The 19,629-nt window shown below is 39.0% G+C and overlaps 1 protein-coding gene across 1 annotated transcript; it reads left to right on the plus strand.

Moving 5' to 3' along the window:
• Window positions 1-1,318: 1,318 nt before the first annotated feature.
• Window positions 1,319-18,904, plus strand: LOC141941709 (opsin-5-like). Its single transcript, XM_074864688.1, is given in 7 exon segments — window positions 1,319-1,461; window positions 1,463-1,629; window positions 8,242-8,361; window positions 10,846-11,016; window positions 13,808-14,142; window positions 17,206-17,450; window positions 18,735-18,904. Coding segments are annotated over 7 exon segments (1,245 nt in total). The 3' UTR covers window positions 18,799-18,904.
• Window positions 18,905-19,629: the final 725 nt, after the last annotated feature.

Consider the following 19,629-nt stretch of genomic DNA (forward strand, 5'->3'; position numbering starts at 1 on the left):
GAAGTCACTTAAGATTTTTTTTTAATTAATAGGCCTTTGCTTATTTTTTCCTTTATCACGGGAAAAAAAAATAAAGAAAAGCAGTGAAGCTGCTGAACTTTAAAGACTTAGTGTTACTTGGAGGCATATGCCTAGGACATCTTTCGGCTTCTCCCACGTCTAGAGTGGCAATGTGCCCCCATGACCTGATTCCCTTAAATGAGGTCTTTTTCAAAACTAGAGGAACAGCAGAGAGGGGGGTTATGGGTGTCATCTGCTACGTTTCTGGCCCAACAGAGCTGTTATTAAGAAGACTGTCTGCCTTCAAGATGCAGAAGAGATAGCAAATGGGTAAAATAATGAAGCATTTTCTCTCCTCATTTACTCTCCCTGCAAGTTTGGACTTCTGAGGGGGTGAAATTTAGAGCTTCACAAGTTGTCCCAGGTCCCACAGCAAAAAGTACGGAAGACCTAGAAGACAAGTGTTAAGTTCTTGCATGCCACTTCTGCCCAACAAAGCACTGGCAAGAACTAGGATGACCTGAATGTTCTAAATAGCTCTTGGCTGGGTGGTTTCAAACATCGCAGAAATGTTTTTGTCTTATGCTAGAGATCCTCACTTCACTTCTTCAGTTGTTCTGGAGGGGTAACCTTCATGGCTGTCTGCCAGATTCTAGTTTTCCCATATGAGGGTTCAGTTTATTGATCTTAGCATGTTTGACCTCAGTAGCCCTTTTCCACACAAAAGGAAATGGAAAGAAAACTCAACAAGCTTTCCCAAATGGGTCTATTATTTAATACTCCTGCTCCTTCTTCATAACTGTGATAGCCATTTCCTCTTTATAACCATAACCATGTAAAGTTATTTACATTAGAACCCACCACCTAAATAACTCTAAGGAAAATTTATGGATGTAACGTTTCACTTAACTGTAAAATTTGCAGAGCTACTCTCTGTAGACAGAGTGTCCCTCAGGATATGAAAAAATTGCCAGGACTGTCTTACTGATAATTCTCAGTTTCTTGGGATTATGAGAACAGTGCGTATAGATAAAGACAACAAGTTCAGTATGCATTAAACACATTGAGCAATGAAGCTAGCCAGACATAAACAATTGCCCTGCTTGTTTTTTTCCGTATTCTCAGTCTTGGGTAACTCTTACACCCAGCTGAAAATATGACACTCCTTAAGATATTTAAGAAAGGCACTTCAGAGGCCCTGGCTTGAATGCTGTAACACACTGGTACCTAGATACTGCTCAGATGGATTACTGTAGTGAGTGCCATATGAATAATGACATTCTTGGATAAAGTAAGTCATGAAATAAATCATGGCAGGATGCTTTATGCAATTTTGAATTGGATCCTGAAATGCCCTGGAAGCTGGTACAACAGAAATGAAGACAGGAGGCTGCATCTTGTTTATGAACAAAAACATCTTTACATTTTCTGGTGGCAGACATGATTTATTGCAAACTCTGTACTTTTGTTTTTCAGACGCTGAACCGGACATGAATGGGATGGCATCGGATCACAACACTTCCTCCCAGGAAGAATACCTCCCACACTATCTCCAGAAGGAAGACCCCTTCGCATCAAAGCTTTCTAGAGAGGCTGACATTGTAGCTGGGTTTTATTTGACCGTAATTGGTAATGATTTTTAGTTCCTCTTTGAAATATGACTGTGTCATTGCATCCTTGTAGGCACTCACAAAGAAGGCAGAAGCTGCTGTGCATTAGATGTGTAATCATGTATTTCTTCATACTAGAAAGAAAAATCTAGGAGGGAGAGGAGAGAATGTCCAACAGTTAGTGTCAACAGTCAGTGCTGCTCTACATAGCTAAAAGTGGTTAGCAGTAAACCTTCCAGCAAAAAGTGAAGAAATACTCAATTTTTCTTGACTGATAGGTTACTAGCTTGCAGTTTAATCGTTCTTGACCAGAACTGGCTTTTGCCATTATACTATGTGGGTTTTATGGCCTGTTTTCAAAGCCTCTCCCATGTGCCTATGCAGCAAAGAGAACATCCTCAGATGTGCTCATCTGAATCTTGCTCTGCTCCTGGCATCAGCTGTCCTCTGTTACATATTGTATTGAACAGTGATTTCTGCCTAACACACTCCCCTTCCTTTTGTTTTGGAGTCTTTTGCCATGTGCAAAATGACTTTTCAAGCAGAATAGGTGCAATTATTTATTGGTTAGTGCACATAGATGATAGCTGGGACTGATTTCTACATTAAGTCTTCTATGCCAAGGAGTTGTCATTCACGTGGGAAATATGGGTGTCCATGGCTTCTAGGAATAAACTGGTCTTTGCCCTTGCTTTGGGGATGGGGGCAAGGTTATATCTTTTTGTGTCAATATTTTTGCTTTCAAGTACTGGAGCTTCTGTTGCCTCAACACTTACACTTCTTCCTACGATTTAGGGTTCCTTATGTTTGATGGCTTTAGTTTATGCAGTTTCTCACAGCTCAGCAGCTATTTTCTCAGTATCTGAGCCAAGGTCATGTAACTGCTACACTGAACTGGGCTCTGGGTGTCAGACGGTTGATCACCAGGCTGAATACAGGGTATATATACAGTGTATTCCTTGACATTTATTTTGGTTTTGATTCATTTTCTTGTTCTTTCAGTTCTGTGCAAATTACAAAGATCTTTCAGTCCTACCTTCATGTTTCTCATTCGCTATTTTACATCCCTCCTTGCTACTTTCTCTTACTGCCCTTCCCCTGACTGATCTAAGTAATCTAATCTTTTCTGCAGCAGATGTTTCACAAGGGCTTGAATAACACTTATTTCTCATTTGTCTTCTGCTTATGTCTTTATCTAAAAAGGAATTCAGAGCAGCAGAGACGACAGGTGAAGCTATTCTCAGTATTCATGCACTGTTTTGTATGTATCCTAGCTTTTCATATATACAATTTTGTGCTGCTATGCAGACAGATGTCTTCACCGAACTGTCCAAAACAACCCCCCCTTCTTGGTTAAGCAAATTTAGCTTTAATCCCAGGAAATACATCTGATTAACTGAAATGAATCCTTCCAATGTACACTGTATTGACTTGTTATATTGGTTGTAATTAGTGTAGATTTATCCAGTTCCAAAGAAATACCCCTGCCAGGTGTGAAACATCTTGGAAAACATAATCAAATTAAGTCAAGGAGCAGAAATAAATTTCCAGTGAAAAAGCAAAACCTAACTATGAAGGCACAGACTTAGATGAGAAGTGTGAGGAGATTGTAATTATAGTTTAAAAAGGGCTGATAATCATTTTGATATTGGATTTATGAGTAAGATTTATCAGTAAGATTTCCACCTTTCTGATGTTGTGAACTGGACATCAAACAGCCTGTCTTGGGTGCATCCAATGGCCCAAGCCAGGAAAGCTCAAGATGTGTCTCTGCTGTATACATGTGTAGCTCTAGATATCATATCTTACGTTTTGTTCTGGGTTTAACTTATTTTTTTGTGTGTTTGTCTTGCGTTGCATTTTACTTGGTTAGTTACTTTACACTTATTATTATTACACACACCAGTAGCAGCTTTCATTAGAGCCAAGTATGTTTTTCACATGCGCATGTAAATATTATATTTGCATCTTCCTTGGACTTGCATCTATAGCCTAAGATACCACTGGTATCCTGCGCAGATATTTTTAATTCCTTTTAGCAACGTTTATAATGATTTTAAGCAGTCATTGTTTAGATGCTGGTCAGTTGTGCCCTCAGCCATTTCAGCAACGCAACTGGTTTCATGTTTTCTAGATCAGCACAGCAGTGTTTTGAACACTATGTATAATACAGAAATGGATATTAATTTGCCAGAGGCTGAGAGAAGTACAGAACCCCCTGCTTTTATAGGGATTTGTGTGAAGAAAAGTGTTATGCTTTTTACCAGTAAACTAGAATTACACATCACAGCTCAGCCACTAAGAGAGGGAATTAAATAAAACTGGTGGAAGCAGCAATGTCAGGTCGTCTTCTCTGTTTGTGAATAGATGACGTAAAGTAGTCTTTAAACATGTCTCTTAACAAAAAAATAAAAAAGGCTTTGTTTGGGCTATTGCTTCTCATGTGAGTTGTACCTTAAAAGACTGGTTTAGCTTAGTGGCTTGGGGATGTCACTGTTAGCTCCTGTTGATGTGCAGATCCGTATTTTATTACGCATTCATGTTTAGGTGGATAGCAACATTTCAATAATATCTTGGGCTTGCAAAAATATGACAACTTAAAAGGAAATGAATCTTTGTGGTTCCCAGGTAAATCTCTGAATGGCTTTTTTTACTTTCTGTAAAGTAAAAAAATAATCCTAAACTTCCTTTTCCGCTAAGCTGATTTCTGACAGTTCAAAGCATCCACTTTTCTGTTGGGACAAGAAGCACTGCCATGCAGAGATTTTCAGTGCTAGATAGTAGATCTTAAGGTGGTGGAGAAGGAAGCCTAGCTCTGTGAAACTGTTCAATGACATCAAATGCCACACAACAGTCTTGCTAAGGCTGTAAATTTGCTTTAATTGGCAGCTTTATAGTTAACCACAGCTCACAGGTATCCAAAACTATAAGCAACTATGTGCTCAAATAGCTCTTGGGCATGGTTGTGTCTTGGGATAACTCTGCAGTATTGCAGATTTACTTTGTAAACTGTGTAATCTGCAGAAGATGGAAAACCAAGCTGGAGCATTCAGTTACTGTACCCAGTGAGGGTATGTCTATGTTTTTTTATTATAACTTGTGGTTCAGACTGAACCTGTCCATTTTCACTTACTGCCACTGATCTGTGTCCCCTATTCCTTTGCAGATCCCTTCCAAGAAATGGTGGCCCTTCTTGAGGATGTCCTCTGTGGACATCCTGATAGCAGAGAGAGGGACTAGCTGCGGAAAGGTGGGAAGACAAGAGGTAGGGATTGTTATTGGGCATCTTTTGTGCTTGAGGCTTGTAAGGTGCAAGTGAGTTTAAGATTTATTTGAAAAGGGGGAAGAAGCTGCACAGTGAGCAAACAAGGCTGGGATCCTATTAGGAAACTCAGCAGAGCCTTTAGGGTCAGGCTGGTTGTACAACTGAAGTATTGCAGTTTGAAAATATAAAAATATATGGTTTTGTCTTTGAAGAAGATCATGTGTCATGGTCAATCTGTGATAAATTCTCTGCAAATGTGTGATCTTTTGTCCTAACTAGTTCATTTCCACATGTATTTTTTTAATTGTCTGGAAAAAAAATAATCAAACAGTACACGTGGTTGTAAGAATCCAATTCTTTTTACTTTGTCACTTCCCCTGTTAGTTTTTTCATCACTGACTTGATTGATTTACTGCACAGCCAGGTAGGGTGACTAACTACTGAGCGGTGACCCACTGGCTGTCAGCTCCTTTGAAAGCCCGTGGAAAGTAACTATTGATTTGCAAACTGTTGCTGCACGCTTCCTCAGTGTGTTATGAAACAACTTAATTGAAAACAAAATCCGGAACTATCTTTTTTTTTCTTCTTTTTTCCCCTCTGATGATTTAGTAACGCTGCCAGATTGGAGGAAAGGAGTCTTATTTGTTCAGATTGTTACTTTTATACACTTTCACCTTTCGCTGCAGGTTACGTATATGAGCCTGGCTCTTTCTCTGTAGGTGTCACTTTTTTAGTTATTGCATCCTTGGCTCTCTGTTTGTATATATGTAATAGTGTTACGGTGCCATGGACAGTTGTGTTTCCTCCTGGAAAAAAGCCTTTATCTTATATCTGAAAAGTCTTTTCCCCCCTGTTTCCAACCCAGGGCTCTGCCCAGGCACACAGCCTGCCAGCACCTACCAGAGCTGGGAGCCTGCACCAGCGAGGACTTCAGCTAACTATTAGGGAAATCTTTTTTTAATAAAAGGAAAACTGAAGCATTAGAGGGCTCATCTAAGGAGATTACAAAGTTTCTATCGCCAAGGAGTTAAACAAGAATTCAGATAAGCAATTGTCAGACGCAGTTATAGACAAAAGGCAACTTAAATTATCACTTGACCCCTTCCAGCTGTAGGATTAGGACATCAGTAGTCTGGGGTTCTCTGAAACATTGCTATTAATAATGAACAGTTGCTTCAGAGGCTTGTCTGATGAAGACATCTCTCTGGACTACCAGTCAGTTGAAAAAGATTCAGGAAAATATCAGGTGTTTTTGAAAGGTGTCTCAAACTGAATGCTGGCACTGTAGATATCCTAAATATCACTAGAGAGAAAATGACATTAAGAGAGAAAAGGATTAAGATATATGAAAAATGCTCAGCAACACTGATACATTCACTTAACTGTAAAGAAGAAAATAATTCATATGAATATCTGTATCCACTTATAATTCAGATTAAATTTTCAGTCATAAGAATAGGATGTTCTTTAAATTTCATTCACCAAAGATGAATCAAATTTGCTGAGAAAACCTAAGATTCAACCATAAGCCAGCTTCTGTCCTGTTTATTTTTAAAACAATGTAGAAAGCAATACTGTCAGTATAAAAATAAGAAGTGTTCCCATTAGACGAGTGTTGCATTTATTACTGAAAAGTTCAAAATCAAAATATTTTTCTCCTGAGTTTGGTAAACTTTTGGTTCCACAGTTACTCATCTGTCTTGAGAGGTTTTAGCCTCTGGGAACCATTTTTCTCCCTGCCTCATGGATATTCCCAGGTTGCACCATTGCAAGGGGATTCTTCCATTGATGGGACAGAGTAAATAATTAAATACCCATCTAATTCCTGAGATTTAATTCCTGAGGTCTGGCCTTCCAGAAGACACTGATGAAAATTATGTGGTGTTCAAAGGTACAATATTTGGACAGGGTGACGTTGCTGTGAAACTGGGGGGCTGCTGGGTCTTTTCGAAACATGGAATATGGCTGAGTTTGCAGCACCAAAGCCATGTGTAGGAAGGCATCACAAAGAGTGACTTTGCTGCCTCATCCACAGAGGCAAGTTGGGTTATTTATGACTTTTTTTATAGTAGTGTGGAGGGTTGGCCTCAGCTGGTAGCCAAGCACCCAGGGCAGCCACTTGCTTACAGCACCCACAGTGGGATGGGGAGGAAATAGGAAGATCAAAAACCATGGAGATAGAAACAGGGTGGAGGTAAAGACAGGGAGATCAATCATCAGTTACTGTTGTGGGCAAAACAGACTCATCGTGGGGCATTTAACCTCATGTCTAATTACTGATTTGGATAGTGAGAAACAAAGATGACAAACATAAAATGCTTAAGGGAAACACCTTTCCTTCCCCTTTCTGAGGCTGAATTTCAACGTCTTTTGCCTCACTGCTGTTGTAGTCCCTTTGGTGAGGCAACGGCAGTGCAGGAGGTTGGGGTCTCTGTCACTCTGCTCTTCACTCTTTTCTTCTGCATCTCCCTCCCTCTTACCTGTCTCCTCTGCTTTGTTGTGAGGCCTCCAATGGGCCACAGTCTCCTCAGGGTGTTCACCTTCGGGGGTGACTCTTGCTTCCTGAAGGGGATCTTGTGCGCTATCCTGTGTTTCCACTGCAAAATGTTCACTCTGGGCTCGAACTCTTTCAAACATAAGTTAGTGAAGAAAGAGTTTTCTTTAAGGGAACTGAAAACCCTGCAATTTTTGGTACCAGTGTGATTAGCTCCATGGCTGATTAACCACTTGCAGCATTGGTCCCTACAGGTCCTTGGGTGCTGATATGACAAAAAAGATGTCAGACAATGTGCACAGGATCCTTCCTCATGCACTGTATTCCAGCTGGAAGTTAAAATTAGATATATTTTATCATTTTTCTTTCTTATGATTGAAATCAATTTGTGTTGTAAAAATTTTGATATCAATATCTTAATTGACATTATTTTAGAAATTTATCCCTCAACCTCTCTTTATAGTATTTACTAAAATTAAGGTTGGTCAGAGGTTGGGGTCCTTGCGACTACAAAGAGCTGAATTTCATTCTTGTGGATGTTTAAATGTTTGTGAGAAAAATGGGGTTGATCAGAACAGAGGAATTATGGGATTTCTATTATGTACATTCACTCGATAGTTGTGCGGGCTCAGGTGGTGAAGGCAATGCCCTGCTACAGAGGTGAAAATAACATTTGTTGTGGGAGAGAGACATCTGCAGTAGATGCCTCTATGAGCTGCATAATGAGGATGAGATGATCATGTTTCAGAATAAAAGCCTTGGGACCACAGGTTCAGGCTGAAAATAACAAGAATTTCACAAGGAAGATGTGATATTGCTGGTTTTGAGGAGAATTCTAATTTGATTGTTTTTCTTTTTTTTCATTATTATAGGGATTCTTTCAACTCTGGGAAATGGATATGTTATTTTTATGTCCTCAAAGAGAAAAAAGAAGTTGAGACCTGCTGAGATAATGACTGTTAATTTAGCAGTGTGTGATCTGGGCATTTCAGGTAATTTCATGTCTTATTTTCACTCATTTTTACTATCCTGCCATTCTCTCTGGCCGCAGCAAGAGACAGTCCTCTTTGCTACTGATATTTCTGCTTCAATGAGAGTCACTCCAATGAGATGGAGTGTTTCAGGAGAATTTCCGTAGCTATATATATGGAATGTAAACAGATGTATCCTAACCATATAAACTGTATGTACCAACCATGCAAACTACAACTTGTTTGGGAGCCCTCTTAACAGAAGGACTGCTAGTTTCTCTACTAAGGTCTGTCATCAACATAGCACTTGGTCACCTTGCCTTCCACGTGGATCTCAATCTGTGTGTTTAAGTTTTGTAATTAAAAATAATTGTGATTGACACAATCATGCATGCTTTTTCTCCCTTCTCTCTCTTTTTTTTTTTTTTTTTTTTTTTTGTAAACTGAAGATGTTGACTCAAGAAATGTGATGTGTTCTGTCTGCTGGATGGGAAGATGGGACTTTTTCCAAAATCTTCATGTTTCACACATTTGTCTTGGCACCTTGTTCAAGAAACAGGTTTTGCCATGGCCCTGCTTCCTGAGGATTTCCACAGGGTGGCACCAGCTACTTGTTCAAAACTGCAGCAGACACATTTTGCACTGATACCATGCTCAAGAGTCCTGTGCTGCTGAAGAGAAATTTGATTTTGTGCAAATAAATGTGTTTACCTTTAGAGCTGGCAATGATTTACATGAATAAAGCTGCTGACTCTTAGCATATTTCATGTTTTTCTTGAAACCTTAATCACTGAGGTCAGCTTTTGCTTGAAAAATTAAAGTATATTTATTCTGCTCAGAGAAAAGCACATAATATATTGACCTTAGCACAACCTTCAGGCTCAGGCAAAATTTTCCTTACAGGCTGAAGCTAAAGGAAAAGAATTCCAAAATACCTTGTTTAAAATTAAGTCTCATTTTGAAGGGTTCTCAATCATGATGTTTTTGGTATAGAAGATGAAGCAAAGGCCATTTTCTGCAAGATTTTGTTTTGGTAGAAATGGTTTCATTTTCTGTTAAGAATGAAAACAATGTTTAGTTTTGCATCGGTTTGATCTGAAATGGAATATTTTGGGGAATAATCCAAAATATTTTTCTACAGATCACTTAAAAAAAATAGAGACTTTTGTCTTGACTTCTATGAATAGGTTACCTTGTGGGAATTACAGTTTGTAAGCCCATTTTTGCCTTCTTTATAAATCAATTCACTGAGCTGCCATGACATTACAGACAGTGTGGTTCAGCTGGGGAAACTAGCCTAGTGCAGCTGAGATGCTTTCAACTCCTTGAGATGCTCTGGAAACTCTTGTGCAGGAGGGAATACAGTCACAGGAAGGTGGAGTTCAATATTTAATGTTTGAGTGTTGCAGTTGAACTGTCCATGCCTTGGAGCATTTCAGATCAGTCTGGTAAGTAGAAATGAAGGATTTGGAAAGCATGTTGGTGTTCCTAGATTGTAATTTTTTGAGTTTTCAGTTCCGTTAAAGGTGGTTTTTTTGTGTGTTCAGTTTGAGACAAAAAAAAAAATGAAATCAGGAAATGGAGATTTCCAACTAGAAAATTACAATTTCCAGACTTTCTCATTTTCATGATACAAAGAAAGTGAATAATGTTAATCTGTTTTAAGGTGAGAATGGAACAACATATGACCTAACTTCACTTCTTCTATAATGCACCACCCACTTTTACAATTGGAGAAACGAGCTAAGGTGCCACTAAGACAGAGTCTCCAAAATAGTTAGGTATTTCCCTTCTGTTTGGGGATGCTGAAAACTTTTTAATATCTGTGGCCAGGTGACTTGCTGAGAGTCACCAAGGAAGAGTGTGGTATGGACGGGAGCTGAAACAACTCCTGCAGCTCAAGTCCATGCTGCAACCATAGCACCATCTTCCTTTCTAACCTAAAACTTTACCACAGTATGCATCTTACTGTTGGGCCTTGATAGGTTTGCAGAAGCCCTCTTTGAAGGCAAATTTCTTTATTTTGTGTTTGAAGACACTCAATGGATTATAGGGATGTAGCCTAACTAGATGTGTACCTGTTTCAAGCCCAGATTCACTCATCACCTGTACTGTTTACATACTGGCATGTGTTTACATGTGGACTTAACACATACTCCAAAGTTTTCATAATGGGAAGAGCTTGCACATGTTCAGTACCAGAGTATGGGTTTACTTCTGGCTCATGTGGTGTGCAGTAAAGCACATTTCCAGACATTCTGCAGGCTTGGCTCATCCTACCACAGCATAGATGTTATGCGATCCAGATACAACTGTCTTAGGCTTAGTCCTGTGGATGGAGGGCACTCAGGTCATCACATCTGTTGTGCCTGAAGCCCTCTCTCCACTCTGCAGAGCATTTTACTGCATCTTTGGGCAAAGGAGAGGGTTTTCATTTCTGGAAAAGAGTGGTTATATCAGTGATGGATTTTATCGGTCAACTGACGTTCTTTTTTCCTTTTGAAGTTGTAGGAAAACCCTTTAGTATCATTTCCTTCTTTTCTCATCGCTGGGTGTTTGGATGGATGGGCTGCCGCTGGTATGGATGGGCTGGTTTCTTCTTTGGCTGTGGGAGCCTTATTACCATGACAGCTGTCAGCCTGGATAGATACCTAAAAATCTGTCACTTGTCTTATGGTAAGAAAGAAAAGCTATATTAAATGACTATAGAAAAAAACTATATTAATTGATACAGTTTTCTAGACTGAAATCATACTTAAAATCTTCAAAATGGTTTTCTTAAATATAGAAGGGAATACACAGATAAGAAGAACATATAGGTATGACCCAAGTAGTCCCACCTAAAATTGTGTTGCTGGACATAACACCTTCACTGTTTTCTCTCTGCTGTCTGCCTAAGTCATGAGTTTTAGTAATCACGCATAGATAAATCACTTTGTGTCAATCAAGGCCTATTGACATTAACTGATTCAAGTACTGCACATCTTGCAAGGTCTTATGATCTGACACACAAAAGTATTCCATATTAGATGCTTAAATTCCTTTAAAATATGTGGCAAGCTATTTAAAACATCTAAAAGATATGGACGTGCCATAGGTCATAATGGATGTGTCTCTCTAATACGGAGATGGAACCTGAGAGGATGAAATGAATTTAGCAATGAAAGGTGTTATCACCATATCCATCAATATCTTATGTCTCCTGAATATGAATTATTATATGCTTCATTCTTTCCAGTTAAGAGATGTTCTCACAGTTTAGAAAAAACATTTTTCTTGCATTGGAAGAGACTAACTCCCCAACAAAATACTGGGAACACTCAAGGTGACTTTACATATAAAAAACACCTTTCCCATGTGACTTGAGGGGCATACAACTGATCTCATTATAATGACATACGGTATCAACCATAAGTTATAGGAAATGTTTGCAGCTAGGAAGTGTAAGTAAGCTAGTCTGTCCAATAGCTGAGCATGCTGTCAGTTAAAAGCTGTGGTACTGCACTAAGATCTGCTATCATAGATCCTGGCATGTCTGTACTTGTCCTGGTTTCGGCTGTATTTCCTGAAATGTGAGTGCAGGGAAGGTCTCCTTAGCTGAGTTTTAAATACACCGTTCACATTAAGCAGGATTCCAGTTCTTTCTATAAAGGTCTTATCAAAACAATTCAGTGGCAACTCAAATCATAGACAATTTTTCAGACTTGGTGAGCTGAAGTGAACATTTCATGACTGGCTGCATTCATGCTGTGAGTTCTGGTATTTAGTATGACGTCTTAGTTTAAGAGAGACAGAATGTTTCAAAACCTTTTTTCTCAAGGGCTATCTGATCATGGTTGTCCATACAAAATGATGGGGAGCAATAAACATATTTAGCATGTTCAGTCCAGGTGGTTAACTTAGCCATTTCTGTATAAGGACTTCTGGTGTGGTTTATGTTCCTGAAACCTAGGATTTACAACCTGACCTTTCCTACATCATTCTTCCATGTGAAGGTACCGGGTTCCAGTAGGGTGTGTCAACATGGAGAGCTATTCCTTGACCTACTTCTCCTCTAGGAGTAGGAATAGGAAGACCCTTGCCACAGGAAGTGCAACCTGGAAGCTCTTTGAACAATTTCTGAAAGCAAGTTTCATGGCCTAAATCAATCAGGAACCTGGACCACCTGACTATATGCCTACACCTTTGTTTTACTCCAAGCAGCAAGTTTATTTATTTATTGGTAATAGGTGGATGTGGTTTGACAATAGCTGTGAAAATAATGCCAATATTTTAGTCCTCATGTTATTGTTGCTGTAGTTTTTCTACACCCAAACACAACAAACCACCTTCCTGTCTCTCAGCCATTGTGCTTGAATTAATTTAACAGTTAGTGTCCATCTTCCTTCCAGTGATCTGGAAAGGTAAAATCAAGTAGGGAAGGGGCACCAGTCACATTCAAATTAGAGTTGTTTATTTTGCCTTGGTTTTGTTTTAAGTCATTCTAAAACCATGAAGAAAGCTCCTCAGTGTCAGTGGATGGGGAGTGAAAACAGATTAGAGTTTCCAAGATGGAAGGAGCAGTTATAATGCTGTAGCCTGAGTGTCTGTGTAAATCACAGGTTTTAACTTATTTGTCCTATCTGAATCCAACAGGTTGAACATAGGTGATGACGGAAAGCTTGTAAATTGAAGCTTTTTCTAGCTGAAATAGGGTTGCATGCAAGGTGAGCAGAGAGACAGTACTCCACTCCACTACTCCAGGCATTTAATAAAACAAATGGACAAGGATACAGGAAAACACCAATTAGAAATAATTCTGACCATATGCACATGATGATTTACTGTACTGGAAAAGAATGATAAGGTGAAAATAAACCTCGGATATGTTATTTCCTCTGTCAAGCTTTATCTTTAAGTTACTTGGGCTAATGATTTATGTTGAGAAGTGTCCTGAGGTCAAACTGTAGTCAGTTAATATGAAGAATAGGAAATAACGTAAGTTGCATCATATGGTTGCAGATAACGAGCTTTTGCACTGAAAAATGAAAGGCTGAATTAAACACTTAGTCCTTCATGTGGGTTGAACCTCCATCTCATCTAACCACACACTATGAATATGCCTTTACAGACCACAAAGCAATTTTCAAAAGTACTAGACAAGGTTCCCACGATCATTGCTGAGCTAGCTGGTGGATTGCTTTTGTACAGACTCTTCCAGGTCGTAAATCATCACAGCCTAAAGTAGAGATCTGAAATAATGGCACGTGGAGCCCTTTCTATGAGTGTGTATTTCTCTTTATGAGGTACGATGTGAGTGGGGGTGGCTAGCTCACGGGTCACTATAGATAGCTGGAAGGAGGCAAGATAAACCTTACAGCAGCTGTTATCAAACAGCCAAGCAAACTCATGGCATGTGTAGAATGATGTATTCAATTGTGCCAAATACATATGGACCTGAGGTTGTAACTCTTGAATTATCTTCCAGGTACCTGGCTTAAGAGACATCATGCATTTATCTGTCTGGCAATAATCTGGGCCTATGCTACGTTCTGGGCTACGGTGCCTTTTGCTGGTGTGGGGAGCTATGCCCCTGAGCCGTTTGGGACCTCCTGCACTCTGGACTGGTGGCTGGCGCAGGCTTCGGTGGCTGGACAGGCTTTTATTCTGAGTATTCTTTTTTTTTGCCTCCTGTTCCCAACTGCGGTGATTGTGTTTTCCTATGTCAAAATCATTCTAAAAGTCAAGTCATCCACCAAAGAGGTTGCTCACTATGATACCAGGATTCAGAACAGTCACATACTTGAAATGAAGCTGACCAAGGTAGGTAGGAAGATTTAACTCAGTTTTCTTTGTCAGGTCATAAAAGCAGGCTTGGAGAACTTCAACCATGCACTCTCCTATGCCAAGCGATAGTACAATGCTCTGAAGGTGGTTCTTCTAGCACTCTCCTCCATTATTGTCAAGGTGGGAAAAGAGAGGAGTTGAAACATAACTTTGTGATTAGGGCACTCAAGTTCCCAAGATTGTGATTCAGTCTAAAGCTCTGCCACAGCCTTCCTGTGTGACCTTACACAAGTCACATCATCTCCCTGTGGCCCTATTCCCCATCGTAAAATTCCCTTTGTTTTCAGATGTAGTTGTGAAAAATTGTTTTAAGGCATTCAAGGTACCCAGGAATTAGAATAGAAAAACAGATAAAAAGCCAATTATTGTAGCAGGGAAATAAAACTTTCAGACAGCTTACGTTCCTCTGTTAATGAAGATATAAACCAAAGTCACTCCTGTGACATTGCAATTGTTTTTATGCAAATAATATATCATTTAGGTTCAGCCATGAGCTGCTGATAAAAATGAACTCAAGTTATAAAATTAATTTTCCATCTCAGACCTTATCCTATTTTCCATTTTTGATTTAATGTATTTTCTATTTGGCAATGGTGACAGGCATGATCCTTTCTGATACTGGTTATTGTGCCAGGAAATATCACAAAATAAAAACTTGTGCTGAATGAAACCGGATTCCTTAGCTGTAAAAGATTCATCAGCCTCTGTATGCCATGCCAAGAGGGAGACAAGCAGCATCCTTTGCTTGGTTGATCAAAGTTTATTACATTTTTGGGGAGTTGAACTGGAAGTTATATAATATACAGCAACAGGTGACATGTCTAAACATATCAGAGAAACTCAGCTAGCTGCTTGTATGGTCCATGCTGCTAATACATCTGGTAAAACTGTACTTGCCTTTAAAAAGGGTTGCTTCAGTAGAGTAGTTTTGCAGTTATTCAGGACCTTTCGTTTGAAGAACAATGAAAAATTTTGATTTGAGGTTGCAGATTTATTTTTGCCATATTGGAGGGATCATGCAAAACTTTAATGTGATCGGAGTAGAAACACTAGTAGTTGTCCCTTCTGTCTGAGATCTATAGTGGAGAATATTATGTTGAGATATATATAAATACGGAAAATGAGTCTCCATCATAACCCATTTAACTTCACAGCACAATTTATAACTAACAGGCTGTGTTTGAGATCCTTGGCTCACACGCACTGTTTCTTCAGTGGCAGACAACAAAAAAACCATAAAAGTTTCCCGGAAAAATAATATTACCATCAAGATGTGGAAATAAAGGCTCCACAAAAGGCTATGCAATATCCAAAAAAGTGTGCTTTCTGAGGATTTTTTGCTGTAATCCTAAATGCCTTATTGCAAATGAGTGCACGGGTACCATTATCATTTTGGATGCAGAATAATAGCCTGTCAATTGCAGCAGTATAATGGCATATGTTCTTCAGTATGCACTATTGCATGATGTCATTTGAAGCTATATCAGGCTGTGACTGCGTACAGACAGGCTGGTTCAGGTAAAGTATATTAAACACAAATTTTGCCCCCAAACAGTTTTTCTTTAATATTTATGCTAAACATATCTATGGCTACATTTCCTCCTGTTATAAGGAAGTCCTTTTCTCATTTACCAGGAATGCAACCTAAATATTTGGTAGAAATTTGTTTTTTAAAGCATCTGCAGATTCTAACGGAGTACAGAATCCATGCTATATGTTAGGAGAAAGAAAACTAGACTTTGTACTAGTGTCCTCACTCTGAGTTAAATTCCCAATAGTTTCAATTCCAGTTTACCCAGGTAAATACAGTCATTTTTTATCTGCTGGAGTGGGTATACCCAGAGACTTAACAGCTCATGCCTTATTGAATAACTTTATGTCCACTTTTTCCATATTTGTCTTGAAAGGGTTTCAGATGGTTGGCATTTTTCAAGTGGATGATAGGCCATAGACCCCCTCCTGGGTGCAGGCAGAAGATAGACCTGGTTTACCAAAGCTGCTCTCTCTTCTTCCTCCTGTTACCAGTGGCCATCCTCATGGCAGGTTACTGGTCCCACTGGGTTTTGACGCCTTCTCTGCGGGACATCAGCACAGCCTGCAAGAGAGGAAGAAGCCATGCGTTAGATCAGGGTGTTGAAAATTCTTTTCTTTTCTTCTGTTGCTCATTTCCTTTGTTTTTGCATCATTGACTGGTACTTTATGATACAGAAGAAGGAGCTATAGTAGATATAGACAGGGATATACCCTCCTAAACAAACTCAACTACAGAGACACTCAAGGTCCCCCACTCCCACACACCATCAGGACCTAATTCAGTCCTGCAAACTTCTTCAAAGACTTTGATTTTATGAACTTTGGAATCTGATTTCAAAGGACCCAGAATCTGGAAGACTTTCACTTAATTTTTTTGATTTTGTTTTCCCATTGCATGTTTGTTTCACTCTGGAATGAAAAAGAAACTGGGTTTCTTTTTGACAATCTGAGAAATATTTGGTGGAAGGGACTATAGAAGTAAGAGGCTCTTCAAATAAGCAATAAAAAGAGGAAAAAAAAAAAACCAAACAAAAAACCAAAGAGAAACCCTGCAGGATTTTTCCCAGTTTAACCTATGTTCATTTCAAAGATCTTGCTAAGATTTTTAAAAACTTTCACAGCTCCACATTATATATTATCCTAAAAAAGAGAGTCTGTAGGTTTTGAGAGGACTCTTCTCCTTAAATAATTTAAATTTAATGTAAAAGAATTATTATTTTCTGACATCTCATTCAGTTCATTCATGTTTAGCCAGACCTTTTAGTATTTTTAAAGGTCTCTGATAACTGACTCATTAACTGCTCTGTATCAGGTGAAAGAAAAACAGAGACTCGATAAAGAGAAGGGAGATGCGTGACAGCTTTTGTTCATATTGTAAATTTAACTGAAGCAAGTTATAATTTTTGTTTTCTACTCTGTGGCATGTGCCCTTACATTCTGTCTAGCTCTGTGCTGTGCTGTCAGTGTCTAACTGCTAGATTAACCTCTCTCTTTTCCTCTCACAAGGTGGCAATGTTGATCTGTGCAGGGTTCCTCATTGCCTGGATCCCTTACGCTGTGGTCTCTGTGTGGTCAGCTTTTGGACAGCCGGATTCAGTTCCCATTCAGTTTTCAGTGGTACCAACTCTGCTTGCAAAGTCAGCAGCGATGTACAACCCAATTATTTACCAGGTCATTGATTGTAAATTTGCCTGTTGCCAGTCAGGAGGACTGAAGACACTGCAGAAGAAGAGCTCTTTGAAGAAATCAAGGTAATTTCTTCTTTGAAAAGTAGGATACATTTCAGTATACAACATTCTAAAAAGTACCAGACTAAGATCTTACCAAGAGTCACAGCTCTCTGAATCTTATTTCTTCTTTTTGACCATGACCTATTCAGGGTCTTTCTTGCCATGGAATTTTGTAAAGTCACTCTAGGTGTAAAAACAGAAGCAAGGAGATGGTTCTTTTAGATCCAGCTGCAACTCCATTTTTACAGTTGGAAAGAGTCCCATTGGTTTTAGTGTTTTTTGGATCAGTCCTGTTCTCCTGTTCCTTTTCTTTCATGTCATCATATGAATTACCTCCACAACGTGTTGATGACCTCCATTGCCAGTAAAGTAAATGGGAGAGAATTGTGTTTATTCCTTACGTAATGAACCTGTTAATACTATGCCTTTCTGCCACAGAATTGTCAGGGAGAAACAATAGTTCCTTAATAACCCTGTAGGTAATCCTCACACCAAAAGAACCCCAAACCAAACAAATCAAAGTATAGTAAGGACTCATAAAAAGGCCTCTCAGCTATTTACACGTTTCTGGCAAAATCTGTTCTGACCACCAGTGGAGTTCCTGGAAACTGTGCACTTGGAGGAAAAATGCTTCTAGTTCTGCCTTATACCAGACAAGTATTTTACTTCTGTGACTGAACAAGAATGAGATAATGATGGATGTTATTCTGCCAGTGTAGACTGATATAAAGGCCACAAATGCCCTACCACATATAAGTGACTGTGAACCCACACAATTCCAGTAGAGTAATTTGCTTCAACAGCCTAGAATATGTGTGCTTCAGTAAGTACTTATTTGAGGCATGAAGGCTGATTTCATCATTCATATTATTCCCTTACCAATTCCAGCATTTTTCGATACATTGTTCAGAGAATGAGTCAATATCTCCAGCTTCCACAACTTCCCTTAGCAAATTATTCTATAATCTTACACACAGATTTATGTCATCCGCAGAATATAAAGGGTTCATATGTTGTAAGTGTCTGAGGTGCTGAATTTAGTTTACCAAAATCCCTTCTGCAGTTTTACACAAATCCAAAGTAGCCTTCAGTGAGCCTTTGGCAGCTGGATTTGTGTTTAACCTCCATGTTATCACTCTGAAGGAGGAAGGAGGTTTCACGTAGTCCCTCACACTGAATTCATGTTGACCTTCCTAGGCCTGTGCAGTGAACAAAATGATCTGGAAAAATCACTTCCCAGAATTAGGAACTTAATTGTGAGCTTGGTACGAACAAAATGATTGTTGTCCTTTCTCCTTCCCATAGGATGTATACCATATCTGCACACAGGGACTCGACAGCGATGAATGAAACCCAACTGGAAGTATGAAGACTCATTTCGCATACAGCAAATGAAAACCTGATGACAAACAATCATACTGTCTCAAGTTCCTCTTTCTGTAAATAAATTAAAACATGATGACAGTTTTATTTTACTCCCTAGTCCTATGTACAATGTAGTTCTTTCCATCCTGACCAAAATAGTGCTATTAGAGCTGGGCAAATATTTTAAGTACTCAGAGGAAAAAGAAACAGAGAAGATTCATTTGTAGAAAAAATTTTTATTCACTTCAGAGCCTTTGAAATACTTTTATTTTTTTAGCACTAACAGAAGTGATCGTTTGGATGAATTTTCCCTCATGGAAAGGAAAGTATTCACAAAGGCCAGTTTTAGTTTGCTAAAGCTAATCTCCCTAGATTCCTACTGCAGTCACTGGAGAACTGGAGCATGCGAGAAAGGATTCCTTAGAGGACAAATCTGAGTCAGAGCTTCACTTATCAAGGCTCCGAATCACCCATTGGAGAAATGTTATCTCACTGATTATCCCTTGTGAATATCTCTCCAACTTATGTGACTACAAGCCACAGTATTCAGAAATATTTTGGTTTTAGTCAAGGCAAGATCAGAAGTGCCACACTTATATACCACAGATGGTCAGCATTTGTGAATGAGAGGGGCAAGTTCTCTTGTTCAAATGCTAGTTTCATTTAAACCGTTTGGAATCATGAATGACTTTGTAATAAAAAAGCAGAACCTAAATGAAATTAATCTCATACAAGCCAAACTGAGCAAACCAATAGCTTGCACATCTTTTTACCATTCCCTGGCCAAAATTACAATGAAATGTGATGGCAATAAGCAGATGGGTTTGACTTCTTG

This window comes from Strix uralensis, chromosome 3 (genome assembly GCF_047716275.1).
Source record: "Strix uralensis isolate ZFMK-TIS-50842 chromosome 3, bStrUra1, whole genome shotgun sequence".
NCBI classification, from domain to species: Eukaryota; Metazoa; Chordata; class Aves; order Strigiformes; family Strigidae; genus Strix; species Strix uralensis.